We start from the raw sequence: 21,895 nt of genomic DNA, 5'->3' as shown, positions 1-21,895 counted from the left end.
GAATAAACTAGTTTTAATTAAGAAAGTACTTGTATCGCTGAAGTTCCTCGGAAATAATTTATACCAGAAATTATCAAACAAGCAGATACGTGACACTATATATTTACCACATGAAAAGGTTGCCATTAGAAACAGGAGATTGTTTTCGACAAATTAATAAGAACTTCTGATTAAAGTAGGCTAACCAAATATATTAGAAGTAAAAAGATACTTGGAAATTAATTAAATCAGTTCCATATAACAAACTTATCAAAAGTGACAAAAAGTCAAAGAATAGAAAAAAATCAATAAAATGCATTAAATCATAAATTTATTGCCATCGTTTAAACGATAATTTCAACTATAATCCTAGTAAAACCTCTTTATATTTGTCTAGCTTAGAATATTTAGGTTAAATTTAAAATAAATTCATATTAAAAATGACAATGCAAAATCGCTTTCATAAGTGTAAAAACTGCTTTTAAAAGTATTTTAAAATGTAAACCCCCAAAAAATGTCGTGAAAGTAACTATAAGAGAATATGGAATACGTCATTACTTACACACACACAGAGGCTACATTGTTAGTATTCTCGAGGATTGGGCGCCCCTTAACATGCACCTTGAGCTAGGAAGATTTTATTCAGCTTCAAGACGTGGTGCTCCTTTCCGAGGCCTTCACCTAAATCAATGGTGGTGGCAGCAATGTAGTCTGTTGGGTGTGCTGAAGACTGGACTCTTTCATTATCGTGGTTGGACTTACTGCAGCTTGTATCTTCTCCACTCTCAAAGGTAGTCGTGTAGTCTTTGAGAATTGCTGAGCCAACCCAGCCATTGAGATGCAGTGAGCTTTCCAATGTTGGATGTTTTGATTTATCTCCTGTGTGACTTCCATAACCATATTAAATGTCTATATTTCAGTTTGGAGGTTCTATCATTCTATTCATCCCATATACTCATGTAGTCCACTGTTCCTGGGCTTGATCTAGATGGCATTGGATGGTTTTCCTCAGAATGTTATTTTACCTGCACATGAAAAAATATCTGATAGGCTATGCAGTACATCTATTCCGAGAATGCCTATTCTGGGTCCATAGCCAGTAAAAACTAATTACACCTTGAGGTGGCACCTCTTAAATGAAGCTGTAGATCTATTTCTAATCTAACATCCAGCTTATTATCATTTCCCAGAATGAAACATGAAGGACTTGGAAGAGCAGGAGTTACACTAGGGTTATTGCTCAACTTCTCATCCTTGCATCTCATTCTTACAGAGTTGGGAAGAACCCTAGATTCTTTGGTGTAACTGATGATTTCACCAAACTAGTGACCAACCTCTACTTGGATTTCATTACTTTCATAGGACATTAATCATAGCATCCACTGATTGTTACTGGTTGTGTCTGACCTACTGATCCAATGGGTGGTACCAAGAACTTTATCTATTTTCGTGTTTGGCAAATTGAGGATGATGAAGATTGGTAGGAACCTATTGAGCCATTGGATGGAGCTGGTAGTCATGCCATTATTGTGGTATCACAGGGTATGTTCAGTTCTTCTGCTAATGTCACATATGTCCTCAAACAAAGCAGTTTTCCTTTTATTACCTTAAATGATGTCCAGGCAAAGGCATAGGCTGCAGTTGTGGGGAGTATACTATTGGAAGTTTTCGTGTTTTCATATTTACACCATGAGAGGGTCTACATAGTCTTTCCTACGTACTAGAATCCACGGTGGTTGCCTCACATTCCCGTTTTATGGAGACAGCTTGTTAACATCTACACAGTTGGGTTTGGCCTACTGTGTTGGAGATACCTGTGTCACATCATTCACTGATGGAGTTTTCACTGAAGTAGCTGGTATGGGCTTTCTCCTTTCTAGCAGCCAGTTTGATATTATCACTTCAAAATGTGTCACAAAGAGTATAGCCTCAGTGAAGGCAAAGATGTTTCTCACCCCTAGATTCTACCACATATGTTCTCTGGAGACCCCCTCAAAGAAATTAACTACCAGGATGTTCTGCCTATTTGTTGAGGCCATTATCAGGCATGCTTTCTTGTGCAATCAGTGCAGATTGTCTCCATAGGTAGCCAGTCTCTCAGTGGTACTCCTCTTTTGAACCTTAATCTTGGCCTGGTAAATTCCCATATAGTTTGTCAGGTCGACTCAAAGGTGCAGCTTATTTACAATGGTGTGCATACAGTGTTTTCCTGTTTTAGTTAAGATAAAGATTTTGGCTTATTCTTTCGAAATTTTCATCCCCAAAATCCTTGTATAATTCCTGGATAAACTCTGCCATTATTAGGGAATATTGTATCTTACACTTATTTGAAAATTGTTTTTAGATGTAAGTACCATAAGTAGATAGAAAGAGTAAAATTTGGTTCTGTGACACCAGGATATTATGAGATTTTCTTATGATGAGATATTGCATGTGCATAGCTCAACTCAGTCCTTTGCTAATAAAGTAAACTTCCATAGAGAGAATGGTTTTCTCCAAGTTTGAAAGTACTTACAGGCAAAAGAGAGAGATCCCATTCAGAAAGAGAGATAGTTTAATAGGAGAGATGTCAGGTCTAGGAGGAGTCACCACTTCGAAATAAGACATTCACTGTTACTTCAGAAGTAAATGAGATCATCCAGACTTCAACTGCTGATTCATTACCCTACAGTCATGGACCATAGAGTAACCATCTATTGGGGTGGTGAAGTAGCAGTGTATAGTCTCCAAAAAAAGAGTGCAGGACACCTCAATACCTACTCCTGGTGTCAACGAGGGTCAGTGCAAAAGAAATGAGTTTGGCCCTGCTCAGAGGGTCCAGTATGTGTTTGATTCACCCAGACAATGTAAGTAAACTGTGCACCCTGAGAATTGATGTCGGTGACCAAGAAGCATGGACAACTGATGTCCACCAGAATGGTAAAGTGTCTGTAGAGTTTATACCACCTTGGGAGGTCTCTATCGAATTCTAAATCTGTTGCCAGTCAGAGCACAACAACCTTGGATCTACTTAAAAGTACTGGTGACTAATGAACAGAAGGTAGATGTGCTGCTGACAGCTGAATTCTGCCAATAAGAGTTGTCTCCCTAACAGGTGAGGTAAGAGGAACACATAGATGATGACCTTGACCCATGTCCCAAGGGAAATGGAGATAATCTACACTTCAATCGACAAAAGTCCCCAAAACTAACAGTTAGCAGAGTTGTACAGTGAACCACCATGGGAAACACATTACCATGCAACCACAGGCCATAAAGCAATCACCTGTTGAATGGTGGAGTATCAGTATAAACGTAGTCTTAAAGAAGAGCTGAGAATATTAGTAATGCCTCCTTTTGGCATCTACTATGGTCAGCAAAAAATAGAGAAGCTGTGGCTCAGCACAAAGGATTTGGCAAATGAAGGTAGGCAGATCGTGCATCCGACCTTTAATGGGAAAGCAAAAAATGACCTAAGATATTCCAAGCAATTCACAGCTTGAAATGGGTGGAATCCAGAGCAGGCCATTCAATGCTTGGTCCTGAATCTGGATGGTTCTTCTTTGATGCTTTTGACCACTTGGATGAACTGAAGCTAAATGAATAAGCGACTAATGATATTCAGAAATCTGTGTTTACTTGACTACATTTAAAAGTTATAACAGTATATACAGGTAAGTAATATCTTCTAGTTACAATACTATATACTGAGCCTGCCTGCCTAGCTACAGAGAAGACTTATCTTTCGCTAGAATATATTGATCTTTAGTGTCACAGTGTTCTAATTCGCAAGAAGAAAACTAAGATACTAAACACGTGCAGAGAATCTGTTGACTCGTTCTTTGTAGGATTTATATAAGTTTTATTTCCTGAAGTATCATGTAAGTATGAACTTTTCCTCTAGGTGGTTGCCAGAATCTGCTCATTGGATGTTAGTTAACAAGCAAACTGCACGATTACTACATACACTTGAGAATGTGGCAAAAGTGAATGGAAAAAGTGTGACAAAAGAAAGTTTACTAGAAACTATTGAGGTATGTTCCTTACACTTTTCAACAAGTATTTGTTCACTCTTCTCTATTGTTAATCTTACTTGAAGTGCATTTATTTTACCTTTATACTTAACCCCTTACTGCAAGACCACACTTTTTAAACTCCATTATGCAAATGTCACGAGGTTTTACTAGGTTACGTTCAAAAGTTAGTTAAACCACTTTACTATCAATATATTCTAATGAAATTAGCTTCAATATGTACATTTCAATTCAAAGTTTAAATATATGAAAATGCATAAATTTCAGTTTTGTTGTCACGTGATGCACAAGAAAACATAAATCTTAAGGTTTGTTCTCTAGCACTTGAATGATAGTTTTATGTACAACGTACATGGATCTTTAGACTGAATCTACTTATACATAGCACTTATTAGTCGTTCATACTTCAAATTCCATCACCAGAGAAAAATATAATTTGCATATCCCTTTACAATAGCCACACTCACATTTTTATTTTTACATGTTATTTCAAGGAACATGTACTTATATGATTGGCCTGTTTATAAACAATAGTGCTCATTTGAAACTACAATTTCCTAGTTGGTATTTCAAAGCTAGCACTCAATATCCATTAACAAGTATGTCAAACTGCTGAAGTATTGTTTACTGATTTCGTTCTTGCTAGCATTCAGCGTTATCTCTCGTCTAGATACATAATAGTTAGATAGAACGGTTAAATTATATTTTGGTTTTACTTTTATATTTTAGTTAATTATCCATAATTTATGTTTAAAAATTCATATTTGAAAGGTTTAATAATTTTATAACTCAAACTACGCCTCCGTTCTCGAGGGACAAGTTACTACGCCAGTGCAAAAACATTTTCCCGAGGACTTGCGTATCTCTGCCAAAGATACTGTAATATGCCCCGAAGGCACCTGTTGGCGTGTGGCGAGTGAAAACAAGAAACCATAAAAGACAGAAAAGGAAAATAAAACATTAAAAATTAATTATAAGTGAAAAGGTAAAGACTTGAAATTACGAATATAAACAAAAGAAGATATTTTTAAATTATTTAATTTTTCTATTTCTTAATATTAGACATTTCATTGCACTGTACGTAGATGATAATAGCTACAGTTAGTGATATGATAGAGAAAATGAAACTTTATAACTTTACCTTAAAAAACTTGATATTAGTTTAAGAGGTTAGAGCGGTTATTCAAATAAAATTTGAAAATTGTAAGGAAAAAATAGTAATCATATATTTAACATGAAATTCACCTTGCACTTGAACTATTCAGAGTCTGAGTGCAGATAGCTACAATAAATAAAGAAGTTTTAGTAAAAAGACTAGAAAAAAATCCAAATTAAATATTTCATTTTTTTTACAACTAAATGTCATTAGGAAAGTTTCTCTCAAGTATGAAACCAATTCCATTTACTAGTTATATTTTTGAAATGGAAATAGATCACACTGAAAGAGTTAATTTTTCTATAATACCTTTCTTGACAAAATACTAATGTTACATATTCAAGTATGACAACAAGATCTCAAAAAGTAGAAAACATCATAATACTCTTTATGTTATATTAATTACAATCAATAACAAATCACCCATTATCAAATCACATTGCCTTCAAATGTACAGATGGTGTAATTATGGACAGAGAGCTATTGCACTTTCTGCTGGAATGGCTAGCAGCGTGATGGGTGAAAAGGAAGTGCCTAAAATTATCTGTACAATCACAACAAACCATAAAGTAAAAATATTGTTAACAGGACATCTGAGACTGCTACTCAAATATTTTTCAGATACTATTAAAGTAGGATAGGCTAAGTGGGCTAAGGCTTACTAACTTTCAATCATAGATAAATTAATGGAAAATTACATAGAATATCCTGAAACATTTGGACACGTCTCCACACATCATGCAATAAACATGCAAAGTTATTTGAACGTTGGGTGTAATATCATCCTCATACAATGTTTTAGCCAGATGTGTCATACAAACTGTAGGAGATTCTTGTAAAGTTTATAAGTCTTAATCTAACAAACTGGGATAAACAACACCAGTCAAATGAGTGATTTTGATGTGAATTGAACTCATAAAGATGTGATGTATTGTACATTGTCCAGTTTATATATGCCACAGTGTCCAAATAAATAGGTGGAATGGTTTACATCTGCATTCGTTGATTCATGCAAATTTGCATATTAACAAAAAGATAAAGCAGCATGTTGAATAGTATGCCATGATGAAGCAGAGGAGTTGTAGCCTAGAAACTTGGTTTTACTTTGGTGCTTGCTTGCAACGTAGAATAACCTTGGCTCTGTCTGGATTGGTCCTTATCTCATAACATGACTGCTCATTCTATCAAAGTAAAATCAGCATTTTGCAGATGACTTGTGAAAGTTAAGCCATATATCTATAACAAACTTTTTATGTACTGTCTGAAACAGAAACATGGGTGAAAAAGATTGCTGAGTCAGAAGAAAGCTAGAGCATTATATATATATGAATCTGTCTGGCTGAGGTTTAGTTATATACTTCGAGAACTTCTCTGACTTTTCACAATGGACACGAGAAGAATATACCAAATGTCTCGTTCAGCAATTTGAGGATATTTTAAGGTATTTGTAGAAAATGAGTGGATGAGAAAATCACGAGTACAGCTTTAGAGCTTGAAGTCATTTAATAGAATGTCCTGTGGGCAGACCACTTCATTCAGTCAATCTCTTATTCTTTAAGGGATGTTTTGGACATTTTAGCACAGAGAGCTGGACATTATCATACCTTGTGCTAAAACCAGGACACATTCTAAGCATATGCCAGCATAAAATGTCGTAGGATATGTTATGTATAATCCGTGTCAGTAATGTTGTCATTTTCTTTGCATCACACATCCACCTGTGTCATATGCATCCCGTTTTTGTATGTCGGCTTAGACCCTTCAAAATGAGTAAATTCCTGTTATCTGGCTGAATGCATAGTGCGACTCGTATATAAAAAAATAAATAATATTGCCCCACATGCTGTTAAGCAGCGGAACATACCCTAGGTGATATTGTAGACAAACAGCTTTGTACCTTGTTATGAGTGGAATGCATCTCTTTGGATGTCTTGCATATATATTGTTTATGTTAAATTTTTCATTGACACAGCATTCATTTGTAGTAGCAAACACCTGATTAAAACTCATTGCCTGTGCAGTAAATCTAGTAAGCTATAAACTGAGATATAGCATTCAGTTGATTTTGCATGAATGTTGCTTTTCCTGGAGAAGGTCTTGGAAAAATTACACCATTGGTTTGGCAGCAGTTTCACGTTCTGCTAACGATACTTTGAGATATTTAGAGTAAGCCTGCAACAGTCTGCTGTGATTAGCTGGACTTCTCTTTGCCTAATGGTTCTCTACATGAGTTTTCTCTGAAGTTTAACTATATTTCTGGGACAATGGAGAGTACTTTAACTTTGTGATTGACTTCAAAATGTCGACTGAGATAAGACTGAATGTTGGCTGAATGACCAACATTTGTTTTTGACGTTACATGACAATAAACAGATGGGTGAAAGCCAGTAATCTGTAACAATGGATTTGTCATAGGTGTAATATTACAGTTTTCTATATCGTTTCGTTTGAGCAGTGTAAACAACAATATTTTCATACCTTGAATGATTATAGACTGTATCCGTGCCGTTGTGTAAAACGTCTCTCTTACGAGAAAACAAATATTCCGTCATTGTAGTTTTTCACCTTGAATGAAAGTTATAGTAGAAGCAAATAAATAAAATAAACACAATATTTTCATTTAAATCATATTTAGATCGCGTTTTAGCTGCATATAATAAAAAAACATTCTTTATTTTCAGGCTGCGAATGAGGAGGAAAGACAAAAGAAACGTGCACACTATTTGGACCTTTTCAAAACCCCTAATCTCCGGAAAAGAACAGTGATTGTTTGCTGGCTATGGTTTACATATCTTTATTTAAAATTTTTATTAACCATAAACTGTTTCCTATTTATGAAATGGCTATAAAATATGTATAATATTTTAAGCCTAACTAAAAGATACAGTACTGAGAAGTGACATTCTTATAGGAAATTCATTGTGCAGCAATGTATTTGAAGAGAAAGTTAAAAATAACTACATACTTTACACAAGTAAAAAAGAGAGAAATATGAAGTGCGTCATCATTTATATAAAATAAGTTCTAGTAAATGTAAAGTGAAATAAAATTACTCAAAAACCTGGGTTAAAGTTGAAATGAAAGCCTAAGTTTAGTATTGTTAGCGTTGAAGTTGCTTTAAATTTGATTTATCAAAAATAAATAAAACGTTTTACTCAGAGTTAATTAACATTTGAATATCAAGATTTATTTTCGTTTGTACTTTGATAAAAGCACTCGTGATGCTGTTCAAAATAACAACTCAACTGACTCAAGTAATTTCACAGTAAGTTTAAATTAGATTGTGCAACATTGGAAAATGTAGTAAAATTAATCAGCTATCGATAGTTACTAGATTCTTTTAGGTCCGATAGATTTTATAAATTTCTTGTTATAGTACTCACGATATATCAACATATTTCCTTCAAATAAGGAGAATAATTCAGAAATTCAGTTGTGTATTTTAACACAAAAGAGCACAATATGTTACTTGTGCTCTGTCCACCACGGGGAGTCGAATCCCGGATTTTAACGTTGTAAGTGCGTAAACTCACTGTTGACCCACTTAGGAACTACATTTCAGCAAAAGCACGTTTTTGTCAAAGACGATTCCATCATTTACCTTATATCATCCATATTGAAATTTATGCAGTTGAGTGAAATACCAGTTATTAAAAAAAAATATTTTCAGCCCATGAATGCACTGCCAGAAAGGTTTATAGTCTTGTGTGTTTTTTATTTGATTAGTTGCGTTTACACTCATTTCGTAATTTATCCTTCTTTAGACATAAACACGTTTGTTTTTACGTATATATATATATATATATATATATATGACTATAAGTTTAAGTTTACAAAACGAAAAACATGAATAAAAAATTATAATTAAATGTAATTTCTTGCGACCTAATGTACAACATGTTTTATTATAATTCATTAAGTTACTGCATTCTTAAGACATACATTTCACATGTTTGTAATATCGTTGTACCTGTCATTACAATTGTCGAGATATTTTTTCCAGTTTACTTGGGCGTCTTGGTTGGACATTTCTTTATCAACAAGCTCAAAATATGGGAAGTGATTTCAAGATCTCAATGTCTATGGCAGCGGCTGTCGAAATACCCGCAATTTTAATTGCTCGACCGATTGTTGACAGGATAGGTCGACGTTGGACATGTTTTCTTGTGTTCCAAGCACAAAGCATTTTTCTTCTGACAATTCCTGCTGTACCTTCTGGTAAGCATAGTTCTAAAATACATATTTAAGAAAAAATGTTCAAAGATTTTGTTTTCGAATAAAAATTAATACTGGTAATGGAAAAGGTTGTTTTGATTTCAAAGAAAAGCATTTTAGTCAGTGATTTCTACATTGTTAATCAATTTTATTAGTGATTTTTACATTATTGATCCAATTTTATTGGTGATTTCTACATTGTTAATCCAATTTTATTAGTGATTTCTACATTGTTAATCCAATTTTATTGGTAATTTCTACATTGTTAATCCAAATTTATTAGTGATTTCTACATTGTTATTCCAATTCTATTGGTGATTTCTACATTGTTAATCCAATTTTATTAGTGATTTCTATATTGTTAATCCAATTTTATTTGTAATTTTTACATTGTTAATCCAATTTTATTTGTGATTTCTACGTTGTTAATCCAATTTTATTGGTGATTTCTACATTGTTAATCCAATTTTATTAGAAAGTAAAGAGTTATAATTCCCATTAAAATATACCACTTTATTCAAATCTAGTTTAAATCCGCGTTGGGATTTTAAGATAGATACATTATTTAAATATAAGTTGGTCTCATCTTTAAATCACTAATTAATTTACTTATGTGTTTAATATCTTAGGCTCGTGATGACTGTCTGGTTTTGTTTCGTTTAATGAATCCACGTGTCACACACAATTGTTTCAAATTCGTTTCTTTTATGTATCTATATCATTTTAACTTGATGCTTTCCTTTATCATTTCAGGATATCCCAACATCGTGTTAGCCTTGTCCTTAGCAGGCCGATTTGTGGGTGCATGTGGAAGTCACGTTGCCCTTCCAGTGTACGCAACTGAACTCTTTCCGACAATGTTGCGAGCACAAGCTAACAGTCTCCGATTGCTTCTCGGGGGTTTTGGAATGCTTCTCTCGCCTTTCTTGATGCATCTGGTATGTAATATTTATGTTTCTCTGTTCAATGCTCTATCAATCAGTACACATAACAAATAAATTGTCACGCGATATTTTGACGACTATTATAAACTTTAAATCTAAAATTACAAATCTGTCTACGATTTCTCAATAAAGATAAAAGTATAAAGTTCTGATACACGGGGGGGGGGGGGTCGAGCTGTGTAGAATGAACTAGGAATGAGAAACTTTTCACCAAATAGTATGTAATGAAATTGTAAAACATGTAGAAAACGTGGACAGCTAAAAATTAAAAATTATTAAAAGAAAACTGAGATAAAAATATATTAAGATTTTGACAAAGTTAAGACTAACTTGGTGACATTACCAGTTTCTGTGGAATATTCTTTGAAAAAAAAAGAGATTTCAAGAGGACTCTCAAAATACAGAAAGAACTTTTTATTCTTCAACTATATCCGTGAAGGTAAAAAGGGGAAAAAAACTTGTGTCCTAGTAAACGAGTTTTTATCGGATCCAACGATAGTGTTTTTTTTCTAATTCGATAAGATTAAAACTGATTTTAATATATTAATATCGAGTTGTTTTTGTAGTAAAATAATTTATGGTGGGTGCGGGCCCGGCATGGCCAGGTGGTTAGGGCGCTCGACTCGCGGGTTCGAATCCCCGTCACACCAAACATGCTCGTCCTTTCAGCCGTGGAGGCGTTATAATGTGTCGGTCAATCCCACTATTCGTTGGTAAAAGAGTAGCCCAAGAGTTGGCGGTGGGTGGTGATGACTGCCTTCCCTGTAATCTTACACTGCTAAATTAGGGACGGCTAACGCAGATAGCCATCGTGTAGCTTTGCGCGAAATCCATAACAAACAAACAATTCTTGAAATTCGTTGAAAGAGACGATTAGTAAACTCTGTCCCAGCATCGTTTTGAAGTTTACTACGTTTTCGACCCTGTTTTAAAATTTGTTTGAAAGATTTTACACATGTTGCACCTTTCTTATCGTTAAGTGGAACAACCCATGCATGTTTAGAAAACACGTGAGTAGATACTTAAACTGATTGTTATATTTATTTAGGTTAGAGAGATCTACCTAATCAGCCTCCCCTTGTTCATCGATCCCTGAAACGATAATTCGGTTTCTCGAAAACTTATATTTTACTGGTTTGTGTAATGTGTATGTATCTTTTCGACTTAACCAGTCTTTAACCTGATTTAGACTTACGGGCTTTTCTAGCGCTTTTACAGATCTAAATAAAGGCTGTACTCCACCAAAATTAACAGGATGTGCAAGTTACAATAGAAAGATTGTAGGTTTTATTAGACATTATTTTCTATGCCATCTACTTTTATTGAATTTTTTAACATCAAATTTGTCTCTAACAGTAGTAATAATTTGACCTTTACAACAGACGATGTTAATTCTTAGACGACTCCAGATATTAATAATCTTAAAAGGCTGACAACAGCCCATGACGATAGTCAAGACACAAATGAATGAATAGTAGAATAATACTTTGTTAAAAATGATCCCATTTCGATACAGTACGTTTAGGTCTTCTAACACTTGTATCATATTTCATATACTTCCATCTGTCTACATTTCCAACAACTTCTTAGGGAATATTCATATCTGATAATCGTTCTGCAAGACACAAATGAATGAATAGTAGAATAATACTTTGTTAAAAATGATCCCATTTCGATACAGTACGTTTAGGTCTTCTAACACTTGTATCATATTTCATATACTTCCATCTGTCTACATTTCCAACAACTTCTTAGGGAATATTCATATCTGATAATCGTTCTGCAGATTATTTCCATCCTGTAGGGTTAAAATATTTTCGTTTTCCTAGTATGTCGTTGATTAGGTCGATTATATTACTGTTTGGGACGAATCTTCCACTAATCGCCAATTCTTCACGATTATTTCACGTTAGCTCACCACTGAAACGTACCAAGTTTAGCAGAATTTCAGCTTTCTTTCTATATTAATGTAGAACACTGTCAATGACCTCTAAATTTTAATGTGTTGGCGATTCCATTCCAATTTTAACGGGTCCCATGGCTTGTGAATGAAAGGTCTGACGACATTGTTGCAGTTGGTTTATCATGTTTGCTTTATTATCTAAGGGCAATGTATCGTTTTGCATGACTGACTTCATATCATTATCTATAGAGTTTAATATTTTATGTACAGACCTTTCATAAACCTTGGATTAATAAAGAGAATGTACCAGTTCATCTGGATCGAGAACCACTCGTTTTGCTATATTCTTTAGATTCCAGCAGCTTTACCGATAGCCCGTCTTGCCAAACCACCAAATAATGAAAGTATTTGTGCTACCAGTAATGGTCAAAATTCTCCTTTCTGTATCAGTAAGTTTCTTTTCTGTTTAACTGATGTTTTCTGGACAGCCAACTCTCAATAATGATCTGTATTGTCTAAGATTCTGTTTTTGTATGTTCGTCATGGGAACGTTGCCCTTTAAAACGTTAAAGCGTATTCACAAATGCTCAAGATAAAGTCATTTTTAGCTCCGGCAATTATTCCTTTAATCTGTTTACGTGTAGCTTTAGGTAATGCACGGAGCATGTCTTGATATTGTTTAATTCTAAGTGTCATGATGAATAAATGAAAAGTGAGTACAACATATAAGAATTGTTTATTTATACATCCATTTAGATATAACATCTACTTTCTTCACACTACAATGACAATAATTGTTAATATGAAACGGACTTGATAGAGTAGATTTTGGAAGTTGGTCAACCTTGGGGCATCCACACAATTCCAGATTGTAACAAGGAATTTTCAGCAAACTTGTCAATATCTCGGATTTATCTTTCCCCCCTTTGTATAAACGGTTCTCTCTCAACAATCTAGCCACACTCCACAGGTAGGGATAGTCGATATTACCAGATTTCCATGGAATGTTATGAATGTACTATGTCACCCAGTTACACTGACGACGATCAACATCTGAGAAAACGGTTGTTTAAACAAAAACACCTTTACATATCCAGTGAACTAAACATTTGACGGCAAGTCCTTAATTACATATGGCTCATTCTTCAGGTAAAACCCTTCTATTTCTACTACTGTTGCTGTCATGTTAATAAATGAGTATATTTTCAGTTAACAGTGAACTAAACATTTGTCTGCAAGTCCTTAATTACATATGGCTCATTCTTCAGATAAAACCCTTCTACTTCTACTACAGTTGCTGTCATGTTAATAAATGAGTATATTTTCAGTTAACAGTGAACTAAACATTTGACGGCAAGTCCTTAATTACATATGGCTCATTCTTCAGATAAAACCCTTCTACTTCTACTACAGTTACTGTCATGTTAATAAATGAGTATATTTTCAGTTAACAGTGAACTAAACATTTGTCTGCAAGTCCTTAATTACATATGGCTCATTCTTCAGATAAAACCCTTCTACTTCTACTACAGTTGCTGTCATGTTAATAAATGAGTATATTTTCATTTAACAGTGTGCTAAACATTTGACTGCAAGTCCTTAATTACATATGGCTCATTCTTCAGATAAAACCCTTCTACTTCTACTACAGTTGCTGTCATGTTAATAAATGAGTATATTTTCAGTTAAACCATAGTTTTAACTTACTTTGGTACATACACTATAACTTCAGGAAAGAATCCGGTCCTCAGACGGATCTGTTCAGACGTTTGAGATTTCAAATCGATGAGTAAGTAACCATATGGTTGTTTCGTTGCATCTTGATAAGCTTAGTCAAAATATTTAGTACATGATGGAAACATTTGTCTTGCTAAAACATGCAACCGTGATTTGTCTCTGACATTTTTGAACAGAACAATATATTCAGAATTTCAACTAATATTACACATTTCTCTACCCTGATGGAATAGATTCTGTACAATATAGAATACTGATAAATTCAAATGGTGACTTACGCGTGTAAAAAGTTGAGACACTCGTTTATTTTCTCCATTTTCACTCATAAGATCGTCAATGATAAAAATATTTGGCTTATCAGACTGTAAATAATCATAAAAGTTTTCTGGTAAGCTTTCGACAAATTGAATGTTGGAAACGTTTTGTATTATTTTTGTATATAACTGTTGAAATTCAACATAAAACCATACAGTGTTTTCAGGAATAGGATAAGTTACTTAATGATGATAAATGAAAACTTTACTTACAAACTGTGATTTACCACTTCCTGTCGGACCTGACACTAAACACGTAAAAGGGTGTAGTAGACCGTTATCTATCTCGAACTCTAATGAAATTTTTTTTTTAATGTGACTCACCATATATAGAACACGTTTGAACGCATTTAGAAACCACCCCCCAAGGCCCTGCTCCTGCACATGCACCCTTTTCGAATTATAGACCACGGCGAGGAGTTAATTCCATGGGATGCAAAAAATTAGTATCCATACGGAAGGATGTTAAAGTCTAGAAGGATGTGTCGTTTGGTGTAAACTGGACGATAATTCTTCTATCCTTCCTTGTTGTAAATAGTCTGAAAATCTTTTTATGATTATTCACAGTTATAGGAGGCTGAAAATGACTGAATATATCAGTTATCACACAGTTCATTGATAAAAAGTTTAATTTTTCACCGTTGATATAATTATGGTTAAACCCTTTGATTTTACAGCATGACTTTCCATCGATGATTAAGTAACCGTAGTTTTTTTTTTTTTTGGATCACCACTGACCCATGATGTTATATAGCTATGTTCCTTAGGTACAGGTAGTTTAGCTCAATAAGTAAGTTTTCTTTGTGAGTACAAAGTTCTATAGAACGATTTATGTAGGTGAAGTAGTAGGATATTTTCCGTGATAGGTGGTTATTAGACCTTATGTAAGTGCTAAAAAACGGAAGATAACTGTTGGATTATATTTCATGTGGGAAATTATGACACTGGGCCTTAACGTGTTGAAGAATTTAATGAAACTGAGGAGCGTCTCTTTCCCATGTCGCCATAGACTGAAAATATCGTCGACGTATGCTAACCAGATTTCAAATTTCTTGGTGTAATATGTTCCACCATCAATAAAACTTTTCTTTATGCTTATAAATCGTTGTTTGTCTATCTAATATTATATTAGCATAATATAATTCTTTACTCAAATATTCAATGACATTATAGATAAAAATTTCTAATTCGCTTTTCGGATCCTTGCCCTTTGCCTAATTAAGTTCTTAAAATTATGTTAATCCTTCTTGGGTTTGTTCTTTCATGCGATTTAATTTTACAGATTATGCCGTTAAATATTTTCTTTTATACCGCTTTCAGTTAGTTTATTCTATAATGTTGCATGAGAAACCGCATCAATTTCTTTGCAAAAGTCAAATAATATGCAATGAAATTTACATTTCGTCTTAGAAATATACTTCTCTGTAAAACAATATAAAACTTGATCAATTATTGAATATCCTTTCCTGTATCTAGCCTGTTTTTTTTTTTTTGCATTGTTGAATACCCTTTCCTATATCCTGCCTATGTTTATCGTCTTTTTGAATACTCTTTCTTATATCTTGTCTATGTTTATCGTATTGTTGAATACTCTTTCCTATATCCTGCCTATGTTTATCGTCTTTTTGAATACTCTTTCTTATATCTTGTCTATGTTTATCGTATTGTTGAATACTCTTTCCTATATCTTGTCTATGTTTATCGTATTGTTGAATACTCTTTCCTATATCCTGCCTATGTTTATCGTCTTTTTGAATACTCTTTCTTATATCTTGTCTATATTTATCGTATTGTTGAATACTCTTTCCTATATCCTGCCTATGTTTATCGTCTTTTTGAATACTCTTTCTTATATCTTGTCTATGTTTATCGTATTGTTGAATACTCTTTCCTATATCTTGTCTATGTTTATCGTATTGTTGAATACCATTTCCTTTAGCTACCCTGTGTTTTTCATAGTGTTCTATTTGAATCTATCCAAATATTTAATAAAGATTTTATGATCTTCGGAAAAAAATTTCCCCATTACATTCAAATGTAATATTTCCCTGTAGTCATTGGGTCAGTTGATATCTTCTTTTTTAATATCGGACATTTTATCGCTTTACTCCATTTCTCATCAAATTCGTGACTATTCATAATTTAATTGAAAATTTTACGTAGCTTTGGACTTGTAGTATCAACATTTAATACAAACAATTTCTAGGTTATAACATCAATACCAGATGCCTTTCTACCTGGTAAATATTGTCATGCACTTAGAATTCGTCCCCCAGTGACTAGGAATTATACAACACATAATGCCTGCAAGAAAGCGCAGCATAAATGGCGTTCGTTAAAATGACAGAATAAGGAAAATTCAAGCAAAGGACATGAAAACAACCGAAAATGTTTGGTGGATCGCGCTAGTTATATTAAATATGTAGTGCAAGTTTTAGAATACTTTTACGGTCCTGATAGCACATGATGCAATTCGTTCTCGGTTAAATAACTACATCTGTTCTGGTCCTGTTTCAGGTTGTTAAACATTATTCAATTTTTCTAGGGTAAGTACCAAGATGTTCTTCCCTACGTAATAATGGGATTACTGGCTGCCGGTGGTGGAGCCACTGTGCTTTTTTTACCAGAAACAGTTGGAGAAGATATTCCCCAAACTTTGGAAGAAGCAGAGCTATTGGGCATGGAACAGCAAGTGGCATCGTGTAGTTGTTGGTCTCATAAAAACTACGAGAACCCAAACAAGGAACGTTCGTCTCCTAAAAACAAAATAAGCATGAGTGATATTTACGAAGACTTTGTTGATGTTGCTTTTTCAGAATGAAATAATTATGAAAAATTGTAATAATGATACAAAGAATTATAGAAAAGTGATAAACGAGAAATTTTATTTTATAAGTTATATCATTAAAATAGTATTCTGGAAACAGTCATTAATATACATGTACTTTACTATTTAAATTTATATAAAAATACTGTCATACCCATTGTAAAATGTCTCAGCTTAAATTAGAACCATATAATTTTGAAAGAAAAGGTCAACATTTGTGATTGACAGCACAGTGAGAGAACTAAGTTTAATGAATATACAGGGTGTCCCAAAAGTCTGGGCCCATAAGGGAAATAGACATTATATTCTTAAAGTTAAACAAACACTTTTAATGTCAGTTGTACATATTTCAGGTAAGAAAATCACCTGATTGGACAGTAATTGATATGTGTATGGCTGTTAATGGCATGAACTTTGAATAGTAAATAAATTACGAATAAATTGTGTATATTTCCCCTATGGGTTCAGACTTCTGGAACATCCTGTACATCAATAACTCACCTGCTTCTTACTGATTGCCAAAAGTTTTATCTAATGGTTATTAATACGTCAACTCATATTACTGGTGATAAAAAGTCATTTATTTTTAAACTGTTTTAGAATTAAACAACAGTTTTAGAATGTTGTTAATTTTTTTTTGGTTGATTATAAAAAACTAACTTTATGTGTAATAGAAAGAATGATTTATCCTGATGGTGATAGAGTCAATTACTTATGATTAGTGATCAAGAACTCCAGTTACTTTAGTGGTGATAAAGTAAGGTGATATGATTGGTGATACAAGAAGACCTTTCCTGTGATGCTACAGCCACGAGTAAGATTAATGGTGCAAGGAAACTACTTATTCTGATAGTGATACAGCGAACTGTTAAGGACTGGTGATATAGGAATACCTTTCATGAAACTACAGACGATGAATACAATTTAATATGGAAAGAGATGGCTTTATCTGGTTGAGTTAAAGCCAACAGTTTGGAGGTTGTCCGATTCTGAAGATGACATAGCCGAATAATTAATATTACAAACGCAAGGATATATATTATGTTAGTGATTAAGCAAATAACTGTTTATGATTAGTGATGCAAGGAGTCAAATAGTTCTGGTGCTAATACAGTGAACCGCTTATGACTGGTGATACGAAAAGACGGTTTCCTTATAGTGATTCAGCCAAGCGCTTACAACTGGAGATCCAAGGGGCGACTTTTTTTCTGGGAGGGGGCTAACTGTTAATGATTAGTGATGTAAGAGGATGAAATATTCTTGATACAACACAACACTTATTTTTAGTGATACAAAGAAAGATCTATTGGGGTGAAAATAACTTAATAAGAATATTTATTCTGTGGTAGAACATCAAACTGCTCATGATAAGTAATTCAATGAGATGATTTATTATGGAAGTAATACAGCCCATACAAAAATGATGCCTGTTTTTGCTGGTAATAAACCTAACCACTTATGCTTAGTGATGTAGTGAAAATTACTTATTTTGGTGGCGATACAACTACATTCTGATAATAGCTTGTACGTCTGTTTTACTGGTGATAGAGCAGAGAATAATAATGAGAGATTCAGTCTGTTTTAAATACCACAGCCAATCGCTTATGATTAATGATGTAAAGAAACAAGTTATTATTTTCTATCGTTCTTTTTTCTAAAGCGTTTTGTTAATCTGAAAGGAACGGAAGAGTTAGGTGTAGTATGTAGAATGTGTTGTAAATAAACTTCGTCTGAAGAATTCCAAATGAAATGCTGTTATTGCACGTTTTAAGATTTTTAATATATTCAAAAGCTGAATTAGAGATTTTTTTTTTAATTAATCTTTAATCTTTATGCATTGACCCACAAATTTAAAAGATCTTAGATAATAACCACATCATTTTTTAAAACTTTTTCTGAATTTAAAGTATATATTATAATTTCAGCATCAGGAAAGAATAATAAATCTAACAAATGGTTTTAAAGTCTAGTACAAGTATATCTAAAATAAATGATTTAGAAATTAGTTATGTCGAATGGAATCTACCACTTAAATTTGTGATTTGCTTACCAACAACACAAAAGCGTAGTCTACGCTGGCAAACATTCTGTGTGTGAGCAGCCTTATATGTAATTGATGTTGAGAAACAGTGAAATAAAAATGAAACATCATTTAGTACATATTATCAAATATTTGTCTTTCTTTTATATTTTATAATAAACAGAAACTTCTATATACACGCATATATATATATATATATGTACGAGATACTTATAAATGACGCTGGTTATTTTTTGTCCCTACTTACCTAATTCAAGATTAATAAAGCTGTCACTGTATTTTACTATTTAAAAAAACATTTTTAATTGATTGTTAGAATAAAGAGTGTCTTAATAATAAAATTATGTATTTGGTTCTTTTTGGACAATACTTTGTTTCACGAAACAACAACCACGTACCATCTGGACATCAACATTAATTTATTAATATATGTATATGAATAACTAATTTAATTATTTCTCATTAGGTCAATCCGGTAAAACGTAGTGTATGTATATACTTCTTACTTTCAATAAACTCGAAGTTAATGCCATCTATATTATTAAAGTTATATACAGGGGGTTTCTCCATATTAGTTGTTTGTTTCTCGCAACAAGTTTTTCAACTGTTATATAAAATCCCTCTCCCTCTTCAGGCCAAATTGACCTCTTCAGCTTTGGAACTGTTTTAACCAAGAAGTGTAAAGAGAGTTGAATACGTTGTACTTAAACGACATTGAAGACTCTCCACGTCGTTGAAGTTCATGTCGTCACGTCTATTCATGCACTGTCTGACGGCCGCACATATTAACAATAGCTTTGCAGTGTAGTTTACATTTCACAAGGCTCTAGCAAGTGTGTAACATCCAAAGCATACCACTCCTCCAAGTGTGCTTCCCATTACCCATCTACTATACAAAGAAGACGTTTTTCCAGTGCCAGTTTTAACAGTTCAACTGCACAATAATCCAAGATGCTGTATCTGATAGCTTGACTGGCATATATTCGCCTGAGATACCACGAATACTTGTTTCATTCCCCAACTGCTCGGGGTATACGATGGTTGAATGGTTATATTGTGAAAGCGACTTGTGTCACATTTCCAGACATAGATACGAGGACAGTGTTGCCAGTGACCTTTCTATTCGTGGATTCTTACTTGTTTCAATATGCTGCAATTTGCTCACCACGACTATGGTAAGACTTGTTGCAGTTATTTTTCTAGCTTGTTCTGGTGCCCCAAGTTGATCTAAATACCTTTCTTTTCAGATGTCATTAAGTACTAAGGATATTACCGTCTTCGAAATTCTAATCCCCTGATCTGTACACATCTTTATAATCTAAGGGTATGAATATTTTGGTCAAAAAGGGCTGTTACATATCCTAACCAAAAGCGATCAATATTCGTGGCATCATACTGCCTGCAATACACCAAACAATTTCAAAATGTGTAGCTCTGATATATTCAATTCCACCTGGACCGAAGGCAGTAGAAAATATACTTAATTGTTTCTGTTTAGTAGTAAATGTTATTTGATGATCATTATATATTTGATAATTGAAAATGTGTATTATGAAAAAGTGATTGTAATTACGGAGCTACTGTTCTATCTTTACTGACGTAAGACAAATCACGCATGCTTTTTGCACAGTTTCATTTGATCAGATAAAGAGAGTAGTGAATTTAATAAGTAAAAAAGAAATTACAGTTCTGTACTAAAACACTTTACAAGTTATTCTCGTTCGAGTTTGATTATTGAAATTGCGAACTTCTTGGGAATCAAGCTAACCACAAGTAACAATTAATGTTCAGGAATGCCGTTCTGAAATAGAATCCTGAAAATTCTGATTAAATACAAACCTTTTTTTATGTTTAGAGTATTACAATAACCTTGATTTTAATTTCAACACTTAGTGATTAGCCTTTCAGGTTATTCAAATATTTTGTTAGGATATGGCCCTTTAGACTGCTTAAAAAGTACGTTATGATGGCCTTGTGCAAGTCAAGAAAAATATATACTGTAAATGTTCATTGTTCTGTTAAATGTTCAATGTTTGCTCTTTGGACAAATACTTTCTTTCACGTTTTGCTGATAATTTACACAACTCAGCAAACAAAGGTGATACTGCTACAAAGTGTAACTACTGATTTCACCTTTCCGTAGCAACTAAAGTACATATATTTTTAAGACTGCTTTCATTATTCATATCTACTTGTCAGTAGCTAGAAGCAGGTCTTAGATCTGTTCAAAGAAGTAGACATGTATCAGGCTTTCACCCGCGGAAAGGCAACAAAGTTGTTTTCTCTTTTACCATGACTGAAATTAAATTTTTGTTATTATTAAGTTTTCATTGATCATGATCAGGTGGTTTTACTTATTCAATCAGAAAAACTGATAAAGAAAGGATAAAATGGAAGTTTCAAATTTAAGTATGTATAAAGTGCTTTTTAAATAGTTCGTGAAATGTTGCAACTAACTGTAAAAAAAAGAGAAATATGTTGGTTGATGTCGGAATTAATAATGACAGAGAGATCATATCTTTTTTTCTTTTCTTTCTGTTTTGTAATGGACAAAATTAAGATTAACCAAAGTGTCAACGCTCCTCGGCAATTGAAATAGTATTTGTAATCCGAGTTTTTGATTTTCTTTCGGTTACATTATTAAGATACATGTGCTAGGGCTTTCTTATAGACATGCGAATTTTACGCACGTCATAATGATTTGTAGCTAAGATTATTCCTGGTGAATACAGCATTTTATAATACCAACTTTTAATTTAGATCAAA

The 21,895-nt window shown here is 33.4% G+C and overlaps 1 protein-coding gene across 1 annotated transcript in view; it reads left to right on the top strand.

Moving 5' to 3' along the window:
- LOC106457069 (organic cation transporter 1-like) overlaps positions 1-17,092 on the top strand; it is a 45,142-nt gene extending 28,050 nt beyond the window's left edge. The window contains exons 5-9 of the mRNA XM_022383230.1: positions 3,863-3,992; positions 7,830-7,930; positions 9,152-9,366; positions 10,117-10,301; positions 16,807-17,092. Coding sequence (XP_022238938.1) covers positions 3,863-3,992; positions 7,830-7,930; positions 9,152-9,366; positions 10,117-10,301; positions 16,807-17,082 — 907 coding nt within the window. The 3' untranslated portion in view covers positions 17,083-17,092. The remainder of the gene's footprint in view (positions 1-3,862; positions 3,993-7,829; positions 7,931-9,151; positions 9,367-10,116; positions 10,302-16,806) is intronic.
- Positions 17,093-21,895: the final 4,803 nt, after the last annotated feature.

This window comes from Limulus polyphemus, unplaced genomic scaffold (assembly GCF_000517525.1).
Source record: "Limulus polyphemus unplaced genomic scaffold, Limulus_polyphemus-2.1.2 Scaffold14, whole genome shotgun sequence".
NCBI classification, from domain to species: domain Eukaryota; kingdom Metazoa; phylum Arthropoda; class Merostomata; order Xiphosura; family Limulidae; genus Limulus; species Limulus polyphemus.
Note: the sequence above shows the minus strand (reverse complement) of the source record. Positions and strands in the feature narration are given on the sequence as shown.